This window comes from Panthera uncia, assembly GCF_023721935.1.
Source record: "Panthera uncia isolate 11264 chromosome A1 unlocalized genomic scaffold, Puncia_PCG_1.0 HiC_scaffold_16, whole genome shotgun sequence".
Taxonomy (NCBI): Eukaryota; Metazoa; Chordata; class Mammalia; order Carnivora; family Felidae; genus Panthera; species Panthera uncia.
Genome location: NW_026057576.1, coordinates 13,298,573 through 13,325,334, shown reverse-complemented (window position 1 = coordinate 13,325,334; position 26,762 = coordinate 13,298,573). Strand labels below are relative to the sequence as shown.

Below are 26,762 nucleotides of genomic sequence, written 5' to 3'. Positions count from 1 at the left end.
TCAAACATCCTAAAAACAAATAATCCAGTGAAGAAATGGGCAGAAGACATGAATAGATACTTTTCCAATGAAGACATTGAGATGGCCAACAGACACATGAAAAGATGCTCAATGTCACTCATCATCGAGGAAATACAAATCAAAACAACACTGAGATACCACCTCACACCTGCCAGAGTGGCTAAAATTAACAACTCAGGAAACAGATGTTGGCAAGAATGTGAAGAAACGGGAACCCTCTTGCACTATTGGTGGGAATGCAAACTGGTGCAGCTGTTCTGGAACACAGTGTGGAGGTTCCTCAAAAACTTAAAAATAGAATTACTCTATGACCTAGCAATAGCACCACTAGGAATTTATCCAAAGGATACAAGAGTGTTGATTCACAGGGGAATATGTACCCCAATGTTTATAGCAGTGCTTTCAACAACAGCCAAATTATGGAAAGAGCCCAAATGTCCATCAGCTGATGAATGGATAAAGAAGATGTGGCTTATATACAATGGAATACTATTTGGCAATGACAAAACAGGAAATCATGCCATTTGCAACAACGTGGGTAGAACTGGAGAATATTATCCTAAGTGAAAAAAGTCAGAGAAAGACAGATATCACATATTTTCACTCATATGTGGAATCTGAGAAACTTAACAGAAGACCATGGGGGAAGAGAAGGGGGAAAATAGTGTCAAACTTAACAGAAGACCATGGGGGAAGAGAAGGGGGAAAATAGTGTCAAAATAGTGTCAAACAAATAGTGTCAATAGAGAGGGAGGCAAACCATAAGAGACTCTTACATACAGAGAACAAACTGAGGGTTGACGACGGGGGGGTGGAGAGGGGAAGAGGGGAAAATGGGTGATGGGTATCTGAGGAGGGCACTTGTTGGGGTGAGCACTGGGTGTTGTATGTAAGCGATGTCATGGGAATCTACTCCCAAAGCCAAGAGCACACTGTATACATTGTATGTTAGCTAACTTGACAATAAATTATATTTTATAAATAAATAAATAAATAAATAAATAAATAAAATGAATGAATGAATAAGGATTATCTGAATGAAATTATGAGTTAACTATATAAGGTAGTAATACTGGCAACATAAAACCATTTTAATTTGCCTTCTTCACTGGTTGCCTTGGTATTATAATATCAACATTTTAATATGTATTTCAATAAGATTATAAATGCTCAAAAGGTTTAATATTTATGCTTCTAACATAATCATTTTCAAAAAAATTTTCACAAATATGTTAGAATTTTTACTTACATTGCAAAGAACTGATCAGAAGCAGATTTAATTATTTTGGAGGAATAAAACATATGAGTTTGTTTATTGAAATAAAACTGTTTAGTTGAGGAATTTGAGGAAAGAGTATCTATGACATTGAGACATTGGGGAAGCAGACTAAATAAGGAAGAGGGGAGTCAAGGAGTTGGATGACCCAAAAGCAAGTTGGAGTTTAATCAGGTAGAGTAGTGCTACCTCCTTATGTTGATGATGTTATACCAAGAAAAGTAATGTGTGGGGCACCTGGGTGGCTCAGTTGGTTGAGGTACCGACTTTGGCTCAGGTCATGATCTCATGGTTTGTGAGTTTGAGCCCCGCATCGGGCTCTATGCTGACAGCTCTGAGCCTGGAGCCTGCTTGGGATTCTGTGTCTCCCTCTGTCTCTGCCCCTCCCCCACTCATGCTCTGTCTCTGTCTCAGAAATAAATATTTAAAAAAAAATTTTTTTTTAAAGAAAAGCAATGTGTAGACAGGAACTGGAGGAAGAGCAACGTAAGTTCCAGCTAGTGGAGCTACATTGTATTAAGGGTTTGGGGGGATTTGACACAAACAAAGGCAACAAAAGCAAAAATAAACCAGTGGGACTATATCAAACTAAAAACTTCCACACAGTGAAGGCAACCACCAACAAAATGAAAAGGCAAGCTACCAAACAGGAGAAAATATTTGCAAATTAATTTCCCGATAAGGGGCTAATATAAAATACATATATAGAACTCATACAGCTCTAATTTAAAAACCACCAAGAAACCAGTCTAATTTAAAAATGGGCAGAGGACTTGAATAGACATTTTTCCAAAAAAGACATAAGGGTGGTAACAGACACATTTCACTAATTAGTGAAATGCAAATCAAAACCACAATAAGCTGTCACTTCACACCTGTTGGAATGGCTATTACTGAAAAAACAAGACATAACAAGTGTTGCCAAGGAGGTGGAGTAAAGAAAATCCTTTTGCACTGCTGGTGGGAATGTAAACTGGTGCAGCAACTGTAGAAAAGAGTATGATGTGTTCTCAAAAACTTAAAACTAGAATTACTATATGATCTAGCAATTCTACTTCTAGATATTCATCCAAAAAAAAAAATGAAAACGCTAACTCGTAAAGATATCTGCACTCCCATGTTCACTGCATTGTTTACGAGAGCCAAGACATGGAAGCAACTTCAGTGTCCATAGATGAGTAACTGCATAAGGAAAATGTTGTACATGTACGTATACAAGGGGATGTTATTCAGCCGTAAAAACGAATGAAATCTTGCCATTTGCAATGACATGAATGGACCTTGAGGACATTATGCTAAGTGAAATAAATCAGAGAAAAACAACTATACAACCTTACTTATATGTGGAATCTAAAGCAAGCAAGCCAACAAACAGAAAGAATTCACAAAGAATGGCCAGAGGTGGAGAGAAGAGATAAATAAAATGGGCAAAGAAGGTCAAAGAGTATAAACTTCTACTTACAAGATGAATAAATTCTGAAGAACAATATAAAGAATGTTGATCACAGCTAACAATACTGTATTGTATATTTGGAAGTTGCTAAGAGAGCAGATTTAAAAGTCCTCAGTACACACAAAAAATTATAACCATGTGAGGTGATGGATGGGTCAGCTAACCTTACGATGGTAGTCATTTCACAATATACACATGTATCAGATCATTATATTGTATGCTTTAAACGAATGTAATGTTATATGTCAATTATATCTCAATAAAACTTGGGAAAAAGCTTTGAAATTAAAAAAGTAAGATACTGTCTTCTCAGTTTTGTACAGTGCAATAAATAAATAGCTAAAAACATTGGGCTCAAAATTAGTTCCACTTAAGTCTGAATCCCAACCCTATCACACACTAGGTGTGTATACATCCCCAAGTTATTTACCTCTCATCTCTTATTACACACCTTACAGACAAAATAGTAAATAGAGAACTTTGAACAATACCTGGATCTTTAAAAGCAACACAAAATGGCAGCTGCTATTTTTACCTCATCTTTTCCTACTTAGTATTATACAAGTATTTTTCTGTAAGATATTTTTCCATAAATGTCACTCACAAAATATATACCATAAATTTTATGTAATGACATATAGTAGTGAACATCCAGATATCTGTAACATAGTTGCTAATGAGGCAAAACCTCATTGAATAGAACCTAATCACCCAAACTGGAATTACTTAACATAAACATGGGAAAATATTCCAGAACACTGCTAAACTCAACCAAATTAAGTTTATCTAATAGCTACAAGAGCAGGGACTTGCTATTTTCTAATAACATCTGAAAACTTCACCAAGTTAAGAATATAGCCATTTCCATTGAATTATGTAAGAATAACATATATATGGCAATACCTACTGCTCTCTCCAGTATCGCTATGTGACTAGTATTACTGATATTAATAGGTAATGACACAACATTCCATGAATTATGTTTCCTACTGTGTAACTTAAGAGAATGTTGCCACCTATACATTGGAGAAGTTTCCCTTCAAAATGAATAATCTAGGGCGCCTGGGTGGCTCAGTCAGTTGAGCGTCCAACTTCAGCTCAGGTCATCATCTCACAGTTCATGGGTTTGAGCCCCCCAACAGGTACTGTGCTGACAGCTCAGAGCCTGGAAACTGCTTCGGATTCTGTGTGCGTCTCTGCCCTCCCCTGGTCACACTCTACCTCTCTCTCTCTCAAAAATAAATAAAACATTTTTAAAAGTTTTCAAAAACAAAAATTAAAAATAATATGAATAATGCATATTAATAATAATATGAAGTAAAATTACTTCAAACTCTAATAATCTACATTTCCAAACTTCTCTAGGAAAAAATATATATAGAATCAATCCATTCTCTTACCACAATTTTTTTTATAATTCCAAATGACTGGAAAAACAAAATTCATTATTTTGATATTCCAAGTCTTCAATAACTTGGTTTCAACCAATCATAATCATCCTCACATCCCACCATAAACCACTCAGCCTACTCTGTATTCTACCATGAAGCCATGTCTGTTTATGGATTAATCCATAAACACACCCTATACTCCCTTGATTCTTTCCCTTTAATCATGCCCTCTTTCTCACATTCTATCATCATGTCCTGCTCACCATCTGAAACTTATGTATTTTTCAAGAACCCTAAAAAACTTTTTCCTATGAAGAATTCCTAAAGTCTTTGTAGCTGAAATTAATCATCCTTTCACAAAACTTTAACAGCATTTACATTATATTTCCTTTCTGGTACACATATCAACTTTTAATTATAAACATTTAGGAATATAATTATTCTCATAAAGAGAGTATAAGTTTGATCATTTTTAATACTCTAAAGCTTAGAACAATTCCTTGAATACAATAAATACGTAGTACACTGATGAAATTTACTCAATGGCATGCCCTGAAATCATTATTACCAACCCTTAACAAGCAAGATTATAAAGAAAAGACTATAGTCACAAACATGCCAACAAGTAGATCAGCACAGAAAATTTCACTGCATGAAGTGCAGTCAGTTGTTTCACACAGTGCATAATTATTTGTCCAATCAAATCTTTAAAAATTATGATAACGGCATATATAAAATTAGCAGAAATGCCAAGTATCAGCACTATAATAACCACCATATTTCAAATATTAAATTAGAGAAACACTGGTACCCACCACTATCCAGGAGAAATTTTTAACACAATGATACCAAGAAACTACTTATATGAAATTAATCAATCATTTCCCAATAGTAAGCAATTTCATGTAACTCATTTTTCTAATATGAGTAAAAAGTTTTCAACATGCATGCAGTTGCACGGAAGAATAGATCTTGATAGGCTGGTAATTTTAAAAGTTAAACTGCAAAAGCAATCAATATTACATAATCATAAAAGATACACTTTGCAGACATGATTTGATTGGACATCTGTGTGAGTAATTATAATCTAGTAGAATAAAACTCCAAAATTTCTATACCACTACTGTCATTCGTTTGTACGACAATTACTGAGCAGCTGAGGATCTGGAGATAAACCTCTAACTGGGCTGACACTCCGTAGACTCAGACAACTGTGTGACCTCTACTCCGCCTCTTCTGCTATTAGTTAACACCTACTTTCTGCTAGGGCTCGTGGAGCTTCACCCCATAAATGTACAACTCTACCCTGGGCAAAGATGAACAGGGAACCCTCACAGACTTCTGCCTCTACCCCAACAGCTTTGTCCTTTTCTGCACCCTGTTCCACATATTCTAGCTGTTTGAGCTGCCCTTAATTCTGATCTCAGCCTCCTCAGCTCGGCTTACCTCCACCTCCTAGTGCCTCAATAAAAATGTTGGCCCCAGCCAGATACAAAGGATGAATATCCAGCTCATCTTAATTATATTTCTACCTGCAAGGATGTCAGGACTGTGCTATGTGCATTGACAAGTGTCAAAGAAACAGATAGTTTGCATAGTTTGCCCATTTTTATAGTTATTTACAACAGTAGGGCACATTCACCACCAGTTACTCCAAAAATGGATAAAATCAGGTTGGATGTTTTCTGAAATTAATTAATTAAGCCAGCACTTATTTCTTTTTTATTTTAGCCATTCTGACTAAAAGTGTACAAAGGTATCACATTGTGGTTTTGATTTGCATTTCCCTGATGATTAGTGATGTTAAGCATCTTTTCATGTGTCTGTTGGCTATGTGTATAGTCTTCTTTGAGAAAATGTCTATTCAGGTCCTCTTTCCATTTTTTAATTCGATTGTTTGTTTTTTGGGAGTTGCATTGAGTGAATTCTTTATATATTTTGGATATTAACCTCTTATCAGATATATCATTTGTCAATATCTTCACTCATTCATTAGGCTGCCTTTTCATTTTGTTGGTGGTTTCCTTCACGTGCAAAAGCTTTCTATTTTGATATAGTCCTAATAGTTTATTTTTGCTTTTGTTTCCCTTGCCTTAGGAAACATATCTAGAAAAATGCTGCTAAGGCCAATGTGAGAGAAACTATTGCCTATGTTCTCTTTAAGGATTTTTATGGTTTTCAGGTCTCATGTTTAGGTCTTTACACCATTTTGAGTTGATTTTCAGCCACTGTGGAAAACAGTATGGAGGGTCCTCAAATACTAAAAATAGAAATACTGTAATCCAATAATTCCACTACTAGGTATTTACCCAAAGACAGTGAAATTACTGGGATGCCTGGGTGGCTCAGATGGTTGAGCACCTGACTTCAGTTCAGGTCATGATAGCACGGTGCATCAGTTCAAGCCGCACATCAGGCTGTCTGCTGTCAGCACAGAGCCCGCTTGGCATCCTTTGCCCCTCCCCTGCGCATTCTCTCTCTCTCTCTCTCTCTTTCTCTCTCTCAAAAATAAACATTTAAAAAAAGAAAATGAAAACACTAATTCAGAATGATAGATGCACCACTATGTTTATTGCAGCATTATTTACAACAGCCAAGATATGGAAGCTGATGATTGCTAGAGGGGAACAGGGTGGAGGGTGGAGGAATGGGCAAAATAACTAGAGGGACTGGAAGATACAAGTTTCCAGTTATAGAATAAATAAGTCACAGGAAAAAAAGGCACGGCATTAATAACATAGTCAATGATACTGTAATAGTGATGTGTCATGATGAATGGTAGTTACACTTGCACTGAATGTAGCATAATGTATAAACTTGTCAACTCACTATGTTGTACATCTAAAACGTATGTAACATTGTGCCACCTATAGTCAAATAAAAATTTAATTAATTAAGAAACTGTGTAATTGGATAGGTTTTAGAAGATCGTTTTGCCAATTCTCCTCCTCATCTCCATGGGGAAAAAAAATCAGTTAAAGAGTACCAATGGATCCAAAAAGGAACAACAACAACAACAACAACAACAAAACCAGCATTTTCAGTTGGATGAATTTATGAGAGGTAATCGAGAGAAGCAGATTATTCCCTACTAAAATAAATAAAACTCACTTATTCCTAATGAATTTCAAAAAATCTTAAAAGTTTCGTGAGCCTGACTGAATCAGTTTTCAAGCTATGTTCTCTATGAAGCATTTCTCAGTTCCTACAATCAGAATCCTTTTCCATGATCCCACTGGACTTACTGTTTTCAGATTGTATCAGGATTATAAATTCAATCAACTTCACTTTTTAGCTTTTTTGTAGGTCTTTCTCCCTTACTTGGTTATAAGTTACTTAAAGGTAATTGAGAGCTTTGCATGTTCCATAATGCCTATAATAGTGCTCCATGTATAGAAATGGCTTAACAAATGTTCTCTGAATTTTAAAGTTGTATGAGGAAATTCATCCAAATAGAATTGTTTTTCCTCTAGTCATTTCAAAGCTACTTCTATTTTTTAATGTTTATTTATTTATTTTAAGGGGTAGGGGATGGAGGGGCAGAGAGACAGAGAATGAATCCCAAGCAGGCTCCAGGCTGTCAGCACAGAGACCACTGCGGGGCTCAATCCCACCAACCATGAGATCATGACCTGAGCGGAAATCAAGAATCAGACACTTACCCGACTGAGCCACCCAAGCACCACTAAAGTTACTTTTTAAATGACTTTTCTTTATCCAGGGAAAATTCAGAATTTAGAATAAAATTATCCATTCCTCTTTATTTAATATTTTGGCATTTTAATTTTTATTTTATTACTCTTTTTTTGAGAATATGCATACCCTTTATATTAAGATCATACTTTTAAGATTACAAATATACTATCCTATTTCTTCTTTGATTCTGCGTTTCTTTATGGATTCAATTCGGTCATTAAACTTTTGTTATCTACTATTGCTAAAACCTACCACTTTCCAGTTTTTGTCTATTTAAATATCTTTATTTGACTTTGTGCCCTTTTCCTTTACTTGCTACATGTATGAAAGAGTTGGTTGCTTTGAGAAACACAACAAGCATTAAGTATGAATATGAAATCACCAATGTTCTTCGCCACAAACTGCACTTATAACCGTAAATTCTTTTTTGAGCTGAAAGTCTTGTACTAATAATTACTAATATAATTCATTCTTATAATCCTCAGTGATTTAAGTGAAAAGTCCTAGAAAACACTAAAGATATCACTCTGGCTCCTGGTTACTATCCTTTAAAAATAATGCTGAAATAGCTTATTAACTCTTATCTTTTTTTATAATCCTATCACGCTTAAGAACTCAGAATACCTGCTTTCTAAAAATAATGATTGAAATAAAATACTGAAAAATGGGTTACTAAATAGTAATTAGCTTTGGCATGTTGGCATTTTAACAATTCTGAAATGTATGTGCATTCTTCTGTCTGGAAAAAAAACCTTAACTTTCATTTTGTTTATATTGCTTCCAATGAAATAAACAATGTTTAATATATTCTCTAGAAGTTATAAAATCTTTTTGGGAAATATCATATAAGAAGTCTAAGACAACCTATTCTTATTTGAAAAAAAAATATCCTTAATTTTTTTCAGTCCATAATGCAAATATCATAATTCCCTGCTTTGGCTTGTAGGAGCAAAACTACCTCACATTATAATTAACTAAATACAACATTTTTAGTTTTTTTTAATTATGATACAACTTAAGTGACTTAATAATTTTCTTATACTTACTCCATTTGGGTTATTTACATCACTTCCAACACTTCAAAATTACATATGAAAGTATAATAAGCATGCTTATGCATATATATATCAGTATTTAGTAAATTATTCTTTGAAGGATTTCCAGAAGCAGAATTGTTACATAAAATGGTATTGGTAGCATGGGGATGAGAATGAGGAGTGACTGCCAGTAGGCATGCACGGTGATAGAAATATTCTAAACTTGGACGGCAGGGATGTCAATACAACTCTGTAAGTTGCTTAAAATAATTTACTTGTAAACTTAAAATGAGTGAATTGTACAGTATAGAAATTACATTTCAATAAAGATGTTATATTTTTTAAAATGAAAAGAGAGGGTTATGGACATTTTCCAACCAGACATTGAGAGATGGAATGAGACAGGAAAATACAACCCATACATATGGAAAATACGCAGGCAATAGAAACTGCCAGTGAGAGCACACAGATGTTAGCTTTAACAGGAAAAGGCTCCAATGTAGCCATTAAAAATATGTTCAAAGAACTAAAAGAAAATAATAATTAGAGAAGTAAATGCAGGTATTATGATAATGTCATATTAAATAGATAACATCAATTAAGACAGAAATACTATAAAAACAATCCAAATGGAAATTCTGGAGTTGAAAAGTGTAACTGACCTGAAAACTTTTCTAGAGGTCAACAAAAGATTTGAACAAAGCAGAGGACAGAATTAGCAAACATGAAAATAATAAAGATTATGTAATCCAAAAACCAGAGAGAAAAATGAGTGAAGAAAATGGAGCCTCAGAGAAATATGGGAAACATGTACCAACATATGCAGAATGGGATGGCTGAAGTAGAGAAGAAAAAGAGAAAAATATTTAAAAATTTGATGGCTGAGAACTTCCCAAATTTTTGGAAAACACCAATTTACATATTCAGCCCATGAACTCAAAGAAAAATGAAAGCAAAGAAATATACAGACAGAAAAATCATAGTACAAATGCTGAAAACCAAAGACACGGAGACAATCTTAAAGCAGCATGAGAAAAATGACTCTTCACCTAAAAAGAACACCAATAAGTTCAAGAGTTGACTTCTCATCTAAAAAAATGGGAGGCCATGGGGCACCTGGACAGCTCAGTCGGTTAAGCGTCTAACTTTGGCTCAGGTCATGATCTCGCACTTCGTGAGTTTGAACCCCACATGGAGTTGTCTGCTGTCAGCACAGAACCCACATAGGATCTTCTGTCCCCTTCTCTCTCTGTACCTCATCCACTCTCTCTCAAAAATAAACACTTAAAAAAAATAATAATAATACATAAATAAATGGAGGCCAGAACATGGTTTAATACAATATTCAAAGTGCTCAAAAAAAATCTTTCAACCAAGAATTTATATCCAGGAAAGCCATCTGAAAACAAAATGAAATACATTCAAAAAACATAAAAACTGAGACAATTTGTTGCTATCTGACCCACCCTACAAGAAATAACAAAAGAAGTCCTTCAAACAAAAAGAAACCCAAAAACTAACTTGAATACACACACACACACACACACACACACACACACACACACACACACTGACAAATATAAAGATACGCAAAGTAAATCAAACATGTATACTCAAGTCACCGAAAAAGAAAACCAAAGCAAGAAAACAGAACACTAAACAGTATATGAAAAATTTCTTGAAATACAAAAAGATGCAAAACTGCATACTGAGAGTGCACACCATTCATCTGAGAAATCAACTCCAAATGACCAAGACATTTCTACCAAAATTACTAGATACAAAAGAAATCCTTTGAACATATAGGCAAAAAGAACAAGTGCCTGATAACAGAAAGGATATCAGACTGCCATCAGACTTTGAACAAAATATTTAAAGCCAGAAGAAAATTAGCAACATATTTAATATGTTCAAAGAAAGGATAGTCAAGGATTTTATAACCAGGCAAATGCCTATCAAGTGTAAAAACCCCTAACAAACTAACAATGAAACGCAGTCCTCAAGAAGTATTACTCCCACGATTCCCTTCTAGAGAAATACACTAAACAATGAGCTTCAGATACCCAAAATACATCAACACAAGGAATGGGATGAAACTAAAATATGTAAGTACTTACAAGATTACAACTAAGTAAGAATTTTAAAAATTGAGAATAGTATATAATAACTATGTATACTCACAATGTAGATCGTACCATGTATTAGTCAGCTAGGGCTGCCACAACAAAGTACCAAAGTCTGGGTAGTTTAAACAATAGAAATTTATTTTCTCACAATTCTGGAGGTTAAAAGCCTAAAAATCAAAGTGTCAGCATAGTTGGTTCCTTCTGAAACTTCTCTCCTACTCTTGTAGATGACCACGTCTCCTCCTTGTATCTTCATATGGTTTTCCCTCTGTGCATGTGTGTATCTTACTGTCTTCTTACAAGGACACCATTCATATTAGATCAAGGCCCACCCTAACAGCCTCACTCAAGCTTAGTTACCTCTTTAAAGGCCCTATCTCCAAATATAGTCACATTCTGAGCTACTGGGAGTTAAGACTCCAACATATAAATTTGGGGGAAACACAGTTCAGCACATAACACATCTGAAACGATATACAAAATGGCAATGAAAATGAAGAGAGCATATACAAAAAAAAATAACGGTTTTCAGTAATAACGTCATTAGAGTAGTATCAGTAGTGTTGTTCAGAGACTACTGTATGTGTAATTATGGACTGTCCTCTGTGCACATGACAACTAGTATTGTCAATAAAGAAGAAGGAGATGTAGATTTAATTTAGGGAAGATCAAGTTAAAACACAACAAGCCATTAATTTCACACTAGTAGAAATTAAGGATTCTTGGAATAATGGCTGATTCCAGGACTTAAGCAACAAAATGTTCAAGATGAGTCTGAAGCACTGTCATGGGAAACAGCAAGGAAGCTATCAAAGACTACAGAGTCAGGTCAAAAGACTAAAGGACCAACTAGAACTCATCACTCAAAGGTGGGACAATTTGAATTTCAAAAAGGAGAATAACTGCTATAGATTGAAACACTTCAAATACATTTAAATCCATGAGTTTACAATGAAATTTTAAAAACCTAATCAAAGATCTCCAAATAATGAGGAAATGGCATTAAGTTATCCATTTTCCCACAATGACCCTTAGGAAGCATTATTTGACTGAGTTGGTGGAGGAAAAACTTGTTAGCATATACAAAATGTTCATTAACTGGGTAAAAACCTTGTAGGAATTTTTAAGACCAGAGAGTAAAAATTATCTGAACGTGGATAATAAAATGTCTTGCTGAAAGCATTATATTTGAGGGTTGGGGCAGAACTTTGGAAAAATAGAACACTTGTCTCACCACTCATTGAAATTCTATTATGATAAATATAGTATATCTTTAAATAATACACCTGATATTTTAAAGCAAATATAGCTAAACAAATATGATCACAAGCGGTGTATTTTCCAAAAGATTCACCTTAAAACTACTTACACATACATTCTATTACTCAAAACACTTCTTATATATATAAGATTTTTTAAAAACATTTTCAGGGGCACCTGGGTGGCTCAGTCGGTTAAGCGTCCGACTTCGGCTCAGGTCATGACCTCACACTCCAGGAGTTCAAGCCCCACCGTCAGGCTCTGTGCTGACAGCTCAGAGCCTGGAGTCTGTTTCAGATTCTGTGTCTCCCTCTCTCTCTGACCCTCCCCCATTCATGCTCTGTCTCTCTGTCTCAAAATAAATAAAAGTTAAAAAAATAATAAAAAAATAAAAAACATTTTCAAAATCTACAGCATTTTTAAAGACCTTTATTAAGTGGTGCTTGCAGTCTGTTGACTTTTTGGAAAAAAATCAAATAGTAAACATTTATTACAAATTAAAAATGAGGTTGTTAAAAATCTCAACTTTTCCAGATATGAAAAAATTAAAAAACCTTTTTAAGTGTACTGAGGAAAATCAGTCTAAAAAGAGAGAGAGAGAGAGAGAGAGAGAGAGAGAGATCTTTAGGTAAATATATCAGAAACTCCAGTCTGCAGAGATAATGCAAAGAGCTTTAGCTATCTGGTAAATGGACAAAACACAAGCATTTGAGATCTTCAGCTCCAACCTCCTGTTATCTCTTACTGTTGAAACTTCATATTCATTTTCCCTTGTTGGCTAACTAAACCAGATGATGGGATGATAGCAGAGATGGTAAGACTACATTTACTCTGCCCTACCCTGCACAGCCTTGGTAGAGGACTAATTCTCCACTGGTGGGTTGGCTGCTTTGTCTCTTTGCCATCTTGTGGTTTAGGGTTTTCTGGGCTTCTGTCTGTGTTGTGGTAATTGAGGTTGCAATAGTACAGATGCGGGGGTGGCTACTGACCCTGGGTCTCACCTCCTTGATTTTCCTTATCTCCTTCACTGCCATCCTCTTTAGGTTGCCTTTGGCAAGGAAGGTTCCTGTGGAATGGTCATTTATAACCCCAATGCATATTCTGTCTCATTGGTCTACCTTGCTCTCCTGAACCCTTGTTGTCAGCACCTTCCATCACTTCTCCCCACACAGGGAAGTTGGAATACTGTGTTCAACACCCATGGCGTCTCCACATGTAGTAAATAAAGTGGACACGGTGACTTGCAGGAGGGCCTGGCCTTTCGGAGCCCTCCTGGATCCCACATTCTTTTCCCCATTCTCGCTATTCTGGAAATCCTACTGGTAATTGTGTGGATAACCCCTGCAATGTGGATCGTGTCTATAATTTAGCAGGTTAGTCTGCTTCATGTTTACTGCCTTGCACTGGAACTCCACCAGGGCCTGTAACATATGCTACCTCTGCACCCATTTTTGTCCTTTCAACAATATCAAACTCAACAGCCTCTCCATCTTCCACACTGCAAAGGTGTTTCCTGGGGTTATTCTTCTTTATGGCAGTCTGGTATACAAATATATATTCCCTGCTGTCATCCCTGTTGATTAAACCATATCTGCTTCTTACATGAAACCATTTACTGTTCTCCAAATCTTCCTTGTGATGAACTTGACCCTTCAGGTACTGCCAATATGAGGCCACCCTGGCTGCCGCTTACTTCAAGGCTGGATCTCGGCCTCACTACTCAAGGTTGCAGTGACTGGGGCCAGGAGCAGCACCAGGCCCCTGGTGAGGGGGTGAGGGGGAAGGTGGACAGAACTGTTCAAGGCTTTCTGGGATCCACTCTCCAATTCCAGTACTGATCAAACTCTATAACATTTTAAATTACATTTTTTTTTTAATTTTTTTTTTTTCAACGTTTTTTATTTATTTTTGGGACAGAGAGAGACAGAGCATGAACGGGGGAGGGGCAGAGAGAGAGGGAGACACAGAATCGGAAACAGGCTCCAGGCTCCGAGCCATCAGCCCAGAGCCTGACGCGGGGCTCGAACTCACAGACCGCGAGATCGTGACCTGGCTGAAGCCGGACGCTTAACCGACTGCGCCACCCAGGCGCCCCTTAAATTACATTTTTGAAGGAAAACAGTCATCCTCAAGGGATGGATCTAATTTTTGGGAAAAAGAAAATCAACTTGAAGCCATGTTTGATGAATTAACAGGTGTCACAAAACCATCTTTTATTAAAAATATAGCATAGTTCTAAGTAATGAGAACTATTTTTTTGTGTCACTTAAAAACTGACCCTTTAAAAGTAATTCCAAAAGAATTGCAACTAATTTGAAAAATGTTATCATACTTTGAGTATGTTCATATCATCCAAAGATACTAAAATAAAAAATCATTTAAAGTATGACAATTTGAAAATAAAGCTTCACCATTTTGCAGAGAAAGTTTACATGCCCCTATTCATATGCACTTAAGTATATAGTACTCAGAGGTTTTTCTTTCCATAAAATTTTTACATACAAATATATTTAACATAAATAAATGTATAAAACAGTAAAAACAAATAATTAGGAAACCAGAAAAAAATCAACTACATATAAACAGCTCTTCAAAAGGAAAAAATGATGGAAACTGAGTGATAGAATATTACAAAGGAAGAGATAAAGTCTTGGTATGCAATGCACTAGAATGATACACACAGAACTAAACTATACTTCCAATCACAAATTAATGCTTCTCTTTCAATTCTGAAAAAACACTACTGTCTTCATTAAGTGAAAGATTTTTTCTCTCATTTTAACTAATTTTAAATTGTGATAATCAAGATCACCCCTGACCTCCATACTGCTAAATCCAATTGCCATTTCTCAGTCCTGAATTTACTCAACCTGTCAGCATCATCTGACAATTATTCACCTCCTCTTCCTTTAAACTGTCCAGGACACCATACCCTGCTGCTTTTTCCTTACTCTCTTGCTCTCCTCCTAATTTTCCCTTGCTGGGTCCTTCTCATCTCCATAACCTGCAAACATTGGCTTTTCCAAGGACTCATTCCTCATTCATCTTTTTTTTTTTTTTTTTAATTTATTTTTGGGACAGAGAGAGACAGAGCATGAACGGGGGAGGGGCAGAGAGAGAGGGAGACACAGAATCGGAAACAGGCTCCAGGCTCCGAGCCATCAGCCCAGAGCCTGACGCGGGGCTCGAACTCACGGACCGCGAGATCGTGACCTGGCTGAAGTCGGACGCTTAACCGACTGCGCCACCCAGGCGCCCCTCATCTTTTATCTCTGAACTCACTTCATTGATTCCTAAATCCAGTCTCATAGCTTTAAATCCTATATATACCCTACCAATGCCAAATTTCTATCTCCAATCTAGACTTCTCCCCCACAATTCAGGCATACAACATTTCTCCATTAGATGTCTAACTGGCATCTCAAACTTCCCATGTCCAAAACTAAATTCTTGACCTTACTCCCCAAAATTTAGTCTTTTCAAATCTACCCTAGCTCAGTAAATAAAAAGCCCATCAATTCAGTTGTTCAGGCTAATATACATTGGATCACCTTTGAATCTTCTCTTGTACCTTTAATCCACATTCACAGGGACAGAAAATCCTACTGGCTTTACCTCCAAAATATATGTAAAAGCTGACCTCTTAGAGTATTATTTTAGGTATGCTTTATCAAAAATCCAACCAAGTTCCATTACTTCTATGGATATCAGCCTTATCTAAACTCTCTCTGAGTCACAGGGAAACACAATCACAGTGTTCTGTAATCTCTCAAATAAGATCCTAAGTGGCCTTTACACCTGCTTTCCCATGTGGCCTGAAAGCTCTTCGCCAAATATCCACCTGGCTGGCATCAACTTCACCTCCTTGAAGTCTTTAGTGAAATCTCCTTCATCACTCTATTAAAACTGTAGTCCAGAATTTTCTCTGTTTTTTACATACTTTATTTTTCCCATAGCACTTACCGCCATCAAGCACACTATGTTATTTTTATTTTGTTTTGTTTTCTGTCTGTCTCCTCCCATGATAATGTATATCCTCTTTACCTCCAATAAAGGCAAGGGGTTTTTTGTCTGTTTTGTTCACTGTCTTATCCCTAGCACCTAGAACGCTTAGAATAACAGTGCCAATAAATAATATTTAATAACAAATAATTTTTAAAAAGAATGGATGACTCAGTGAATGCTTCTTATTCATATCTCATTCACCTTGTCTTCATTAGCTTGCATTAATTTATTTTTCCTTACTACTGAGTATATGTTGAATATATGTTACCTTTCACTAAATACTGAATACTTACATGTCAAGAAAAGTGACTGAATTTGTTAATTTCATTTTGGCTACTGAATTTCAGTCAATATTCTTAAATCCTACAGACACTTTGTAAAATATGAAAAGTTTACAATTATGTCCCCTCCCAGAACCTTCCATTAGAGCTGTCATATATATTAAATGTATGTATATTATAAACCAAAAAAAGTCAGTGTAATATTTTTTGCTTTAATCGGTGGTATATGTTTTAAAGAAAATAAAAGATATTTTATTTTATCCATACATTTATCATTCATTCGTATTCTTCATTATTTCATTCTTAATGATGCAAGTTTTTTTCTTCAGTCTACAGAGTGCATCTGGTACAAACAAATTGTCTTAATTTCCATCTATTTGACTTAAAGATTATTTTCACTAGATGAAGAATTCTGGGTTGACAGGTTCTGCTTCAGCTCTACGGTTTCCCCGATTGCTGAAGGAAAGTGTGCAGTTATGTCTAGCTTTTCTCTACTTGCTTTCAATAACTTTTTTTTCCTTTTGTTTTACTATAATATGCCTACTCTGGTTCTCTTCGAATTTATTTTCCTTGGAGTTTACATAGTTCCTTTAATCTATGAATGTCCGTTGTTTTGTTTTGCTTTGTTTTTAGCCAAATTTACAAAGTTTTTTTTTATAAATATTCCTTCAAATATTTTTTTTTCTGGCACTTTCTCTGCATATTAGATTTCAAAACCACCCCATGCATCTTATGGTTTTGTTCCTTCCCCCTTAATCTCTTCTTTCTTTTCTAATGGTTCTGTCAATCTACATGCAAGTTTATTTATTTCTCTCCCATATCCATTCTGCTAATAATAAACCCATACAGTGGATTTTTAATTCCAGATATATTTTTCAATTCTAAAATTTCCACTTTTTTGTGGATGATAATTCCCATTTTTCAGTTCATTACAAGCAATTTTGTTTAATTTCACTAGTTACAATAGCTCCTTAAAAGTCCTCATGTAATAATTCCATGATCCTGGGTTATTTCGGAGTTGGCATGTCCTGATTTTCCCTTCCCTGGACAATAAGTCACATTTTCCTGGCTTTTCATAGAATGAGTAATTTTGGCTTATATGATGGACATGGTGAAAATTATTCTACGGAGATTATGTTGTTTTGAAAAGTATTGATGTTTTACAGACTGTCACACCTCCTATGTGTGGTGCCTCAGGTCAGCTCTGTTCTTGAAGACTTATTTACAGTCTATTATCAGTTTATCATGATCATCATGGCTTCAGGAATGGGCTAGAGATTTAGGGTCAGTTTTTTTAAATATAGAATTCAGATCCTTTTCTGGCTCTCTCTTTTCTTGAGCTGGCCATTAACCTCCATGTGGTACTGACTGGCCAAGTGCTTTTCACCTTATTTTCTGGCCAAAAAAGTTTTTCTATCAGAGTAAAAAATTAGCAACTCAGCCCATGCTGGACCACTTGCTTCATGTTTTGACACCTCTCTAAATCTTGGCTCTTTAGGACCCTCACATAGTTGTTTTCTGTATTATGTGCAGAGTGTTAAGTGGTGATTGTGGGAATACCTTTGCTAGGAACTTGCCTATCTAAGCAGGTATCAGAAACCCTCCAAAGTGATCTTTAATTTTGGAGGCTGTTTTATACATTTTCTCTTATCAGTTATGCCTTGGTCATAATATAATAAACTGATAAAAACCATTATTTTCTTGGATGGAGGACAAAAGCAAAACAATATTGTAATATTTAGCAAGGGAGATGAATTGCTTGCCACAAGAGATTATATGATAGTGATAATTAGGAAATGTCCAATAACAATTGGAAAATATCAAAACTGTTGAAATGTTGTGTAAGTTTATGTCAAAAAGTCACTGTATGTATGACTTCACAATCTTGTACACACTGAATAACCCCATCAAATGGAGCTGTATGATAAACTTAACTCACGGTAAATGTTTCTAGACTAGACAAAATTACAGTGAGAAATTCTGTTTTACAAATCCAAAACCTAATGGTTTATTTAGTTAAAAAAATTTTTTTTAATGTTTATTTGTTTTTGAAGGAGAGAGAGAGAGAGCATATGCAGGGCAGGGGCAGAGAGTGAGGGAGACACAGAATCTGAAATAGGCTCCAAGCTCTGAGCTGTAAGCACAGAGTCTGACATGGGGCTTGAATTTACCAATTGCAAGATCATGACCTGAGCCAAAGGCAGACGCTTAACCAACTGAGCCACTCAGGCTCCCCTATTTATTTATGTTTAAAGTTTCTTTATTTATTTTTGAGAGGGAGAAAGGAAGGGACAGAGAGAGAGGAGAGAGAGAATCCCAGTCAGGCTCTGCACTGTCAGTGCAGAGCCCAGTGAAGGGATCGAACTCACGAACCATGAGACCACGGTATGGCCTGAGCAAGTCATGAAGTCAGACACATAAATGAGCCATCCAGGCACCCCTGAACCTAATGATTTATTTAATTGACTAGTAATACCCTCCTTTATTAATCATTTACCTAAAATAACTAAGGGTAAAATATTCATAGACAAGCTATATTGCTCAAAACCAGACATTTCATAGAAAGAAAATTACCGAATACTCTAATGATCAAGAAGTCAAAATCACATGGGATAGGCTACATAGTATATATAGTTTGAAGGCATTATTTTGGGGGGAATTTATTTTATTTCAGGGCCCAGATGCTGACATGCTATCTACATTAAGCTCAGAATCACAGACAATATTGTCTGACCATTATACTTACAGGAAGCTCTATATAACGCACATCGATGAATATAAATACATTATTATATAACAATAATTTAAGCTTCATTTGTGATTTACACCAAATGTCAACTAATTATTATATCCTAAACACCTTAAAAACTCCACTGCAACTCTTTACCCCTTCACTCATAGGAAGTGACTTTGCCTCCTACTTTACCCAAGAAAATTGAGACTGCTATGTGAACCACTTCAGCTTTTTTCCCCTGTGATAACACAATCTGATCTTCATTTGCATTCTTTCCCCTCTCCCTTCATTCTCTGACTTTCTAGGAAAAAAATTTCATTGTCAAAAATTTTTACAGATGTTTGTCCTAATAGTGATTCTATTTTTAATATTTACAAATTGAGAAAATACATACATACCCATTGATTTACTGTCTATTTCCTTTAATATAAACAAGGGGCTCAGTGGGCTATACCCATAAACTGGGAACTTTCAAAACTTAATAAAATTATTTTTTTTAAACGTTTATTTATTTGTGAGACACAGAGAGACAGAGCATGAACGGGGGAAGGTCAGAGAGAGAGGGAGACACAGAATCCGAAGAAGGCTCCAGGCTCCGAGCTGTTAGCACAGAGCCTGACGCGGGGCTCGAACTCACGGACTGCAAGATCATGACCTGAGCCGAAGTCGGCTGCTTAACCGACTGAGCCACCCAGGCGCCCCCAATTATTTTTCATGTAACACCCAAAATTTAGAGGTATTTTCTTTTAAAAGTTCTGACTTTGATATAGGTACTCTATTGTCTATATTAGGATGCTAGGACTACATTCTTATATAACATGAGTACTTGTGTATAGAACATGGCAACACAGGATTACTACTCATTTTCACTTTTGTTATAAAACAATGTGATGAGCAAAAGCCATATAAGAAACAACTAAGTTCGCAAAGTGATTCAAGACAATGTTTGCTCCTTTCCAAAGGGAGAATTACATAACTTGTTAATATTTAGTCCTTTTCCTTTTTCCTACCAAGAAGCTCCCATTAATTCTAAAATGTCATTATAGCAATCATATTGGGTTTAAAATTTGAATAACTGTGGTTTTTAAAGTTTTCTACCTTTATTTATATATCATTGGTTTGATTCACCTAATATCATACTCTGGCAGTGCCTGAATAAAGCCACATCAAATATTTTACAGACCAAGGAAAAGAAACAAAAGGAGGCAGGGTGTATGTTAATCCAAAAATCTGAATTACAGAAACATTACCATGCAACGCCAACACATGGCAGAACTAGGACCCAAAACCCAACAAAAGAAGCAATGAAAGAAACAGTGCTGTTACAAGCACAAATTCACTTCAGAGACAGGAACACAAATAAACTCATATGGACAAACGATGGTAGCAAGAATTATCACCCTGACATTAAAAATGACAGCATCATTCTCAAAATTTATGATTATTTTAAAATCACTGGGAACAGAAATAGTTTAGTACCCCCTTTTCATAATACAATCTTCACACTGATTACTTAAACACTATGTGTAAAACAAACAGCTCTTCCATGCAAGACATGTACTTCTTCAGAATTATTAAAAATATTTTGACTTATAATGCATACTTTTCTCTCAGCTCCAAACAGTTTGGGATGTCACAGTTACTAATGTGATTTACATAAAACTCATATATTTCCCTAGCCAGGTATACTGCATATTAAAAACTAATTAATGTATGTGAATGTGATATCTTGCCTAAATAAGTCTTCATTTTGGGAGTTAAAAAACAGGAAGAATGTGATAAACCATGTTTAATAATGACTTTGCAAAATTCAGATACTTGCTACTGTACTGACCCTCCTCACCTACTGTAAAGGACCAGCAAAAATAAAAACTAAAACTGAATAATTTCAGCCACGTGTAATAATTGACACCATTTTCCTTCTAAATCTTTGTTCTTTCCAAGTTATCTCTATTTTGAATACACCAGTCATTTGTTCATTTCATATTTCAAAATTTGAGATTTCAAATACCACATAAGCAACACGGTTTTATAAAATTTATTATTTCAGAGTTATGTCAACAAAAGCCATGGCTTCAACATAACAAAAAACATTCTTTATAATTTTAAAAGTTCATGAGGAAAAAAATCCAAAAGAGAAAAAGCACCTTTGAAACAAAATGAAACTTGTACTAACAACTAAATTCCAAAGATGACTTTTAAAGCACACTGAAGAAGATTACCACTGTATATTATACTGTATCACATTTCACATAGAATTCACATAAAACTTTCCATAGAATGCGTAAGATCGTTATTACTACCTTATATCCAGGTCCTAACTGATGAATTGCAAATATCTGTGCAGGGTTGAGTGCTTCACTGAATACATACACGGCACCAAGTTGACCACAAAACACCCTATTTGCATCAGCAGTTTCTGAAGATCCGAGAAAGCACTTGTCATAGCTCTATTTTTAAAAAGTCATAAAAAAAATCAATGTATTATTTTGTAATGATAAAATATTTAAGGATGCCTGCCTTCACTTTCATGTATACCTTCAAGTATAACAATAATAACAGAAAAAAGCATCGCTTAAGACTTCGGGAATATTTACATAATAAAAGCCAGCTAAAGATTTTCCAAAAAAGTAAATCAGTTAAGTATTTCGTATCTATGGAAAAGTAAAACAAACAGTAACCATCTGCTCAATAATCACTGAACCACTTTGCAAATGTTATACTTAAATGTAAAAGGGCTTAAAATTCTACTTTGAAAAGTAAAACTAATTTTAAAACTCACATGCTCTAACAACAGTCCATTTATAGAGAGAGATTCACCTGAATCAGAGAATGACTACTCCAAATTTTAACCATAAACACATAAGGCTTAATTTTAGAAACTACCTAATTTCTCCACCAGGGATATATATTCCTCTATTTCTCCACACAAAGCAAGGACACAATGAAAATCCCTTCCCTCTCTTCCATAAGTAGGCATTATGCAGAACCAAATAAATAATTATCACCAAAGTCTGCTGGCTAAAGCAGATGGTACAGTGCCCTCCATCTGCAGAGTTCAAGACCTAAGAAGCCATATTTAAGACCCTTCCCATCTCTATTTCTCTAAATGTCACCTAATGCTAGTCCCCAGTTTCTTTTGCCCATTCTCAAAGTTATTCCACATCTTAGTGCTGATAAGCACAGCATTGCATATGTATGGAATCCCTTTGGTGCCTCAATAGAATAACAAAATATTTCTGAATGAATTATAAAGACAGAAACTCTTCATCAAATACCCAATCTGTAATTAAAACTACAGGAACTTAAGAGTTTACTGCACAATGTATGTGTATGTAAGTGTTACAGCCCAGGCCTCTCCATTTCTTGGTGTACTAGTGCAAATAATTCAAAAATCAAAATCCTTCCTTCCTTCCTTCCTTCCATCTCTACTTCCTTCCTTCCTTCTATCTTTTTTTCTTTTTTCTTTTCATTTCTTTCATTCTAAATTTTTTTTTTAAACGTTTATTTATTTTTGAGACAGAGAGAGACAGAGCATGAACGGGGGAGGGTCAGAGAGAGAGGGAGACACAGAATCTGAAACAGGCTCCAGGCTCTGAGCAGTCAGCACAGAGCCCGACGCGGGGCTCGAACTCACATACCGTGAGATCGTGACCTGAGCCGAAGTCGGACGCTCAACCGACTGAGCCACCCAGGCGCCCCTTCACTTCTTTCATTCTAAATATAACTAGATGTAGTGACAGCCAACAAGGTCATTGGGGTTACCTTCACTCTATAATAAAAAGTCTCCCCTCTGGAGGGCAGAGATAAAGTAGAATTTCATCTGTGCATTCTAATTCTGACAAAGTCATTCTCAAAAATTTACTGACTATGGCCCACCTTGAGTTTCTAGGGCAAAAAAGCAAACTTGTCCTATAAATGAACAGATAGTAAAGATTTTAAACTTTGCCAGCCACATGTGGTTTCTGTCACGTAATCTTTCTTGATTTTTTGTTTGTATCTTAAAAAAAATAAAAACCTTTAAAAATAAAAAACAAGATTCTCAGCTCTTAGGTCATGTGAAAACAGGTCAAGGTTCAGATGTCTGTAAGGAGTACTCTTCCAACCCTTGACCCTGGGAAAATATGGACTACAGACACAGTACTATTTAAAATAATACAAGTGAGAACAAGAAGAGACCCCTGCCCTTAAGGAAATTAAAGTCTGCAGAGATGTAGACAACACTGAGAAGTGAATTTTGTTAGAGAAAGGCCAAGTTTTTATAAAACCAGGTATGCTGGAATGATTGTGTATTATTGGGTTTGAAGGTAAAACATCAGGCATTTGAAAACATCTTTTATTTTGGTTCTAACAGGCCGGGATAATGACAAAGGAAAGCCCAGAACAGAGCTTTTGAGGATTTAACTCAAGATATGCTCCCTCCAGAATACAATTGTATTACCTCTTTCACTGTTAACATGCTAGCTAAAACTCGTATTACCTGCTTGTTATTATCACAGTAAGTCATTTAATTGATCTCCTTGCTTCTGCCATTTTTTCCCTTTAGAATATTCTCAATACTGCAGACTGATGGAAATTTTTAAAATATGAGCCTGGGGGCGCCTAGGTGGCTTGGTCAGTTAAGTGTCCGACTTCGGCTCAGGTCATGATCTCGCGGTCCGTGAGTTCAAGCCCCGCGCCGGGCTCTGTGCTGACAGCTCAGAGCCTGGAGCCTGTTTCAGATTCTGTGTCTCCCTCTCTCTGACCCTCTCCCATTCATGTTCTGTCTCTGTCTCAAAAATAAATAAACGTTAAAAAAATTAAAAAAAAAAAATATGAGCCTGCATCATGCCACCTGTCTGCTGAAACCCTTCCTAAGATTTTTATGCTGGCTAAGATGGGAAAGCCCAGGTATTATGTTTGTGTATGATGCCTGTGTGATTTCACCCTCTATGGTCTGTCTAAACCTTACCTCTCAACATTGTTCTGTCCACTCCTCCCTCTGTTCTTGGCAAACTGGCTACTTATTTGTTCAATTAACTTTCCGTTCTGCCTCAAAGGCTCTGCACTCACTGCTTTCAGTGAATGCAGTGATATTTCTCCGGATATTTCTCCAAAATATCCACATGACTTGCTCCCTAAACTCTTCTCACTAAGATCATCTCTGTACCATCTGGCTTCCCCCTTCCCTACACCTATACTCTCTATACCTATTCCCACTTAATATTTCTCCACAGCATTTATCACTATTTATGTAGTAAATAATAATGACTACATGTTATACTGATTCACTGTATGTAAGGTCTTCCTTTCACATCTAAATAAGGTGTAAGAACTTTTTGTTTTTAATGCTTAAATTCTAGAAAGAATAGAATATTGCATGGATGTTTTGACCTAATACTTAATAATTTATTTGAGCAATTTCCCTTTTTTCATCACTAATCATCTATTTTAGCAACTTAATTATACTAAATTTAAGAACTAAAAATTCATTTAACTGAATAAAACTTTCAGAAGTACAACTATTAAGTTTCTACCAAACTATTATAAAATTCATGAATGTCATGAATACCGATAGATCACACACTCAAATACATTAAAGCACAGATTAAAAAAACAAAAAACAAAAAACTTACATCATTTGTGTTAACATGCCAAGCCATATCACCATAGGATACCAGCTGTCCATTAACATAACACCGAATTTCACTGTTCCTCCATCGATTATAAATGTGGACAATGCTGATCATGTACCACTTAAATAAAAAAAAAAAAAAAAGATCTTGATATGTAATGTTTAGTTATTACCTAAAAAGCAATCATAACATTCACAACACACTTTAAGAATGCTTGAAAGAATACTAACAATTACACATTACCAAGTTCCCCCTCATACTTCTCACTTTGCAGATGAAAGAAGTGACTCATAAAGAATAAATCTGTGATGGAGACAGACCTAGAATACCTTGAACTGTGGAATTACACTCCTTCTACTATACCAAGATGCAAATATTATGGAAATACAATTATATTTGGTTTATTCATTTAATAACATTTGTATTGTACCATTTGTATTTGTATTGTTTCAAGTCTGACCAGAAAGACCATAGGTCCAACTCTCCTGAAATTCATGGTGTAGTGAAAGAGACACAGATTAGACAAGTAAATAAATATAAAATGACAAATAATGATTACTGTGAAGGAAAAGAAAACAGCATAAACTGAGAAAGATTAACCTTGATTCTATTTCGGATTGCATGGTCAGGAAAGATAGTCAAAGGAACAACACTTTAACATTTACTTTTTTAAAATTTTTTTAAAAGTTTTATTTATTTATTTATTTGTTTGTTTATTTTGAGAGAGAGAGAGAAAGTGAGCGTGCACGCAGGAGCAGGAAAGGAGCAGAGAGAGAAAGAATTCCAAGTGGGCTCTGTGCTAGCAGCACAGAGTGATGCAGGGCTTGAATTCATGAACTGTGAGATCATGACCTGAGCCAAAAGTCAAGAGTCAGACGCTTAACCAACTGAGCCACCCGGGCACCACCAACATTTTAACATTTATAATAAGATTAGGTGGTTTCAATTCCACAACTCAGATTTATTAGGTCCAAGAAAAATTATGTATCTTTTAACTTAATAATGTGTGAATATTCATTAAGAATCGAGGAATAAGTTTGTATTAAGTTCTAAGTTTATAATTCCTAGGGCCAACCAAAAGCATTTCAAGTATATATTTTGATATGGAATGATTTAAATTCTGCAATGATTTGTGGATCCAACCCTTACTCTCTTTGAAACTTAACAATCTAAGGCCAAGAATACAGAAATATAATTCTAAAATATAAAAAAATGCAAATGATTTATAGACACTTGAACAAGTATGCCTTCAGTGTTTAAGAAGAAAAAAATTAGACTTCGTTTCCCCCACAAAAACATAAAAATATATAATACAAACTTTGTTTCCCAGATTACTTAAAAGCACTACTCAATTATTTCATAATACTATATTTTGAAAAACATAAAACTATAATAATTCTCAGCCACGAAAACATCAGCTATTTCAAGGTGTCTGAAGTACTTTGAACAAAATTCAATTTCATTCATTTCAAGTTAGAAAATAAAAATAGTGCACTAAACAACTCATGGAAAACAATAACACAAAGAACACTGTTCCTCAATTATAAAAATAAAATGTTAGGTCAAACTATTTAATCCCTAAACACATGTCTTTTTTAAAGTTGTTTCAGTCTAGGTAATCTTTAACTATTGCAAAAGGAATCTTCTACTGGATCAGAAAGCAACATTTATGTTAGTCTTGATTAAAAGCAGAAGAAAATATTTAAAGTCAGTCATTTAACCATTCTTATTTCTAAATATTACAAAATTATCAAGAAGAAGCCATAAAAATTGAGCTTCATATAAATTTAAGAAAAATCTTATAGAAGTTTACATGCATAAAAATTCAAATTTACTTGTATTATCCTCATTGAGTTTGAAAATTTTC

At 35.3% G+C, this 26,762-nt stretch overlaps 1 protein-coding gene and 1 pseudogene across 4 annotated transcripts in view; both read right to left on the bottom strand.

Annotated features, from left to right (window-relative positions):
• NBEA (neurobeachin) overlaps nt 1–26,762 on the bottom strand; it is a 673,234-nt gene that overhangs the window by 549,389 nt on the left and 97,083 nt on the right. For all 4 annotated transcript variants that reach the window (XM_049646794.1, XM_049646795.1, XM_049646797.1 and 1 more), the window contains 2 exons: nt 24,896–25,015; nt 21,584–21,730 (listed from right to left, as the gene is read on the bottom strand). In XM_049646794.1, coding sequence (XP_049502751.1) covers nt 21,584–21,730; nt 24,896–25,015 — 267 coding nt within the window. The remainder of the gene's footprint in view (nt 1–21,583; nt 21,731–24,895; nt 25,016–26,762) is intronic.
• Nucleotides 11,713–16,229, bottom strand: LOC125934204 (Y-box-binding protein 1-like; annotated as a pseudogene).